This window comes from Oncorhynchus nerka, unplaced genomic scaffold, assembly GCF_034236695.1.
Source record: "Oncorhynchus nerka isolate Pitt River unplaced genomic scaffold, Oner_Uvic_2.0 unplaced_scaffold_4856, whole genome shotgun sequence".
In the NCBI taxonomy this organism is placed as follows: domain Eukaryota; kingdom Metazoa; phylum Chordata; class Actinopteri; order Salmoniformes; family Salmonidae; genus Oncorhynchus; species Oncorhynchus nerka.
The window spans coordinates 1-4,861 of NW_027036452.1; the positions used below are offsets into that span (position 1 = coordinate 1).

The window sequence follows — 4,861 nt, forward strand, 5'->3', positions numbered from 1 at the left end:
CTTAATGTAGAATCCCTGTTGAAAGGGCTTTTCTTTGTAGTCCAGGACCAAGTTTAATTTGTGTCCAGAAAACTAGCCCACAAAGTGTTAATTCAAAAGCCTGGCCTTCATTCATCAGCATCAGAGAGGTTAATAATACTTGTAGGTGTTGCTGTTGTTTAGCAACAGAGTGCTATCTCATTGGTTGAGGCATCACTGAGAACAGGCCACCTGTCTCCATTGGCCCACTGTGTCCCAAATGACACCCTGGCCTAGATGGTGCACTACTTTTGACCAGGATCTATAGGGCCCTGGTCAAAAGTAGAAGCACTATGTAGGGAATAGGGTGTCATTTGGGACAAAGAATCTGTTTGAGTATGTTGAGGGTATATTGTGGATGCACAGGTGAGGTCTTTATAAACAGTGAGAGGGCATAGGAAAACCCAGAAGTGGTTGTTTCCCCCTAAGACAGACAGACTCGTCTCCAGACTCTACAGAACACAGGTATTATGACCTTTTGGGAGTCATGTAACGAGAGTTTACTTTATAATGTATTATATTTGAAAATGGACATTATGTATAGAACTCACTGGGCAAAAACTGGTTGAATAAACATTGTTTCCACAAAAATACAAAAATCTATGTGATGACTTTGAATCAACGTGGAATTCTGAATTTGCAAAAAGTAATCAATGTAACCTAAATCCAACGACAACCAAATGTAAATCAGAAGTAGACTTTGAACTGTGACCAGTGGGTATTGTCCTGATATATCCTGTTCCTTCTATCTTCTAATTATGTATGTATTTTAATGTCTCTTTTCTTGCTCTTCATGCTCTGTGACATGCTCTTAGGGAAACAGGTGATGTGCTTATATTTTCTCCTTTCATCTCCCTATCCCCCCCTCTCTCTCTAGTTGTCTTCTCTCCACGGATCAAGCCCTATCAGACTGAGAGACATGTCCTCCTCCTCTCTCCCGTGGTGCCTGCTGGTGGTGTGTGTTCTGACTGTGGTCCAGATCTATGCAGCAGAGGAACCTATGGTCCTCAAGGTGTTCAACCTCCATGCCACTGACCTGCAGAGCAGCCTGCTAGGGACCCCTGATGCCTACGTCGAGGTAAATCTCTCCTCACCTGAGTCACCTGTCCACCATGATAGCTGATGTGTGATGTTAGGATTATTCGATCCCGGGCAAGACAACCGGCCGTGATTGGGAGTCTCATTGGGCGGCGTACTATTGGCCCAGCGTCGTCCGGGTCAGAGGAGGGTTTGTCATTGTAAATAAGAATTTATTCTTAACTGACTTGCCTAGTTAAATAAAGGTACAAAAATATTAGGATCATTTTCAGCATTAATATCAGAATTCATAGAGTTAGTTAGAGGACTCGTCTTTGTATCTGAGCATGGGCAGCGCCATTAAAGCCATCTCCATTTTTAAGTAGTCAATTTTCACAAAGCTTATATATGTAATTTACTGCCACCTGCAGGGCTGGAGTCCTGAACCAAATCGTGTGTCATTAATTTAATTAAATCCAAAGTTTGAAGAAAGAGACAATGCTCTCCTGATCTGCTCTCTGCTGGTCATCTGCTCTCCTGATCTGCTCTCCTTGGCTGATCACACTGATCACTCCCAACCCATTCTCATTATTATCCAGGTGTTCAGAGCGCACGGCTTTCTCGGGAGGACAGAGGTGAAGAACAACAACCACGACCCCAGCTGGAAGGAGGAGTTCAGCTTCCTCAACGCCCGTGAGAACAACATCTTGAGGTTGGAGGTGTACGACAGCGACATTTTCTTCGACAACCTGCTGGGGACCTGCGAGCGCGCCATCAAGATTGGAACTTGGCAACATAAATGTTTCCTGAAGACAGGCGGGATCCTGAACTACTCCTACACCCTAGAGCCTCTACAGTAGACCCTGTACTACTCCTACACCCTAGAGCCTCTACAGTAGACCCTGTACTACTCCTACACCCTAGAGCCTCTAGAGTAGACCCTGTACTACTCCTACACCCTAGATCCCCTACAGTAGACCCTGTACTACTCCTATACCCTAGAGCCTCTACAGTAGACCCTGTACTAGTCCTACACCCTAGAGCCTCTACAGTAGACCCTGTACTAGTCCTACACCCTAGAGCCCCTACAGTAGACCCTGTACTACTCCTACACCCTAGAGCCTCTAGAGTAGACCCTGTACTACTCCTACACCCTAGATCCCCCTACAGTATACCCTGTACTACTCCTATACCCTAGAGCCTCTACAGTAGACCCTGTACTAGTCCTACACCCTAGAGCCTCTACAATAGACCCTGTACTAGTCCTACACCCTAGAGCTCTTACAGTAGACCCTGTACTACTCCTACACCCTAGAGCCTCTATAGTAGACCATGTATTAGTCCTACCCTACACCCTAGAGCACCTAGCCTAGCATAGAGCCCCTCCATCAACTACTGTAATCCAACAATACTCAGCTAGAGTAGCTAGACCTCCTCCTCCATTGTCTGACCCCTCATCTGTTACATTGCTTTCTCATTCCAAATCAAATCAAATCAAACCTTATTGAAGCCAGCCGCCGCCATATCGGTTCTCCTCATAAAGAGCAGCCCTCCATAGGATGTCACGGACAAAATTACATGTATTTAAGTCTTTCTTTGTTGTAGTGGGGACAGTAACATTGGTACTCTCTAAAAACGCTACTTTATTATACTTTAAAAGTATGCATTAAGGCATATATAATAGATTATACTTGGCAAAAACAAATGTTGACAACAATAAATGTATTTCTATATAATCCCAAATTGTTTTTACAATGGTGAAGGAGTTGAATGGTGAAGGAGTTGAATGGTGAAAGAGTTGAATGGTGAAGGAGTTGAATGGTGAAGGAGTTGAATGGTGAAGGAGTTGAATGGTGAAGGAGTTGAATGGTGAAGGAGTTGAATGGCTGCGCAGTGGCTTCCAAACAGCGGCCAATTGTAGTCATCTAGGGTTTTATACATATTATTGATTCCTTACACCCTCAACTAGAGAGTATGCCTGCTCTTACCAACAACAACATCCGGCCCCCATCTAACCCCTATCCTCTGACATGGATTTCTCATTTTCTTCAAACTGAGCTGAAAAACCGTCCTCCCCCTGACCTCATCCTCAGACTCATCATAACAGACTCGATTCTAGAACATTGAGCAGTACAAAACTCCACCTCCCCCCTACAGTTAGTTCATTGTAATTAGTGTCTACACATTTACCTTAGAACTGCAGTAGTGAATGAGTTAACATTTGTCACTCACTGGTGTCTGGCCTGCTGTCACTGTGTCTAGCCTGCTGTCACTGTGTCTGGCCTGCTGTCACTGTGTCTGGCCTGCTGTCACTGTGTCTGGCCTGCTGCCACTGTGTCTAGCCTGCTGCCACTGTGTCTGGCCTGCTGTCACTGTGTCTGGCCTGCTGTCACTGTGTCTGGCCTGCTGTCACTGTGTCTGGCCTGCTGTCACTGTGTCTGGCCTGCTGTCACTGTGTCTGGCCTGCTGTCATTGTGTCTGGCCTGCTGCCACTGTGTCTGGCCTGCTGTCACTGTGTCTGGCCTGCTGTCACTGTGTCTGGCCTGCTGTCACTGTGTCTGGCCTGCTGTCACTGTGTCTAGCCTGCTGCCACTGTGTCTAGCCTGCTGCCACTGTGTCTGGCCTGCTGTCACTGTGTCTGGCCTGCTGTCACTGTGTCTAGCCTGCTGTCACTGTGTCTGGCCTGCTGCCACTGTGTCTGGCCTGCTGTCAGTGTGTCTGGCCTGCTGTCACTGTGTCTGGCCTGCTGTCACTGTGTCTGGCCTGCTGTCACTGTGTCTGGCCTGCTGTCACTGTGTCTGGCCTGCTGCCACTGTGTCTGGCCTGCTGTCACTGTGTCTGGCCTGCTGTCACTGTGTCTGGCCTGCTGTCACTGTGTCTGGCCTGCTGTCACTGTGTCTGGCCTGCTGCCACTGTGTCTGGCCTGCTCTGATCCTCACTTTAGTATGACATCAATTAATACAAATCTTGTTTCCCTGCACAATGGTCTCAGTCTGGCTCTCTCTAGTTCTTCACTGAAATACCAAATTACCATATTCATGTTATAGAAATAACAGCTAGCCTACAATTTGACAATGAGGCTTACATCTTTTCAATCATAGTCTCTTACCATGTTTAGTGTGGAGACCGGACTTTTGCCACAAATTGTCAATAAAACTGTGGAATTATGATTTCAACAAGGTAATTGAACCTCTGTTAGAGAAAACGGAATGTTTTTGAGAAAAATAGTACAATTCCTAGAGAGAGAAATTAAGAAAACCTTTTAAGCTAAATGTGTTTGTTTACTGTCATAGTATCTAATTAGCAGCATCTTCATGATTCAACATTGGTTCTCTTTCACAACTGTTAAAAATGTAAACAATCAAATAATATAGCATTTCCCCTGCAAAGAAGGTTGTTGTTTTTGGGGGATTGTGATTAAGTAAGAAAGCAGTATTCAGCTATTTGTGGTGTACCCGGCCAGATGTACAGATAGCTAAGCTGGATTCTTCTTGTGCTGTAAGGAAACGAGTAAGGAAACGAGGCAGAACGAGGTTGAACGAGGCGTACCAAACACATTTCAGGCCAGCTTGAACAAACACAGGTGTGGAAAAATGTGTTGCTGTGGGAATACGTCATGATGACACATGATACGTCACTCAGCTATTAGTCCCTGTTTGTGTTCCAAATGGCACCCTATTCCCTGTGTAGTGCGCTACCCACTCTATGGGCCCTGGTCTAAAGTAGTGCACTATATAGGGAATAGGGTGCCATTTGGGATGAAATTATTGTAAAGAACTAGTAACCTCCCCTTTATGGACACATTGGACTGGCTGTGTATGAAAAC

At 45.6% G+C, this 4,861-nt stretch overlaps 1 protein-coding gene across 1 annotated transcript; it reads left to right on the top strand.

Annotated features, from left to right (window-relative positions):
* The first annotated feature begins 375 nt into the window (after positions 1 to 375).
* Positions 376 to 2,771, top strand: LOC135566458 (perforin-1-like). Its single transcript, XM_065014164.1, has 3 exons — positions 376 to 483; positions 896 to 1,096; positions 1,635 to 2,771. The coding sequence occupies exons 2-3, from the start codon at positions 938 to 940 to the stop codon at positions 1,893 to 1,895; spliced, it is 420 nt and encodes a 139-aa protein (XP_064870236.1). The 5' UTR covers positions 376 to 483; positions 896 to 937; the 3' UTR covers positions 1,896 to 2,771.
* The last annotated feature ends 2,090 nt before the right edge of the window (positions 2,772 to 4,861 follow it).

Bases quoted from the DNA above. Each gene is read 5' to 3' on its own strand.
- LOC135566458 (XM_065014164.1), top strand. From the start codon at position 938: ATGTCCTCCTCCTCTCTCCCGTGGTGCCTGCTGGTGGTGTGTGTTCTG. The intron at 1,097-1,634 runs GTAAATCTCTCC...ATTATTATCCAG, and splicing joins CCCCTGATGCCTACGTCGAG to GTGTTCAGAGCGCACGGCTT.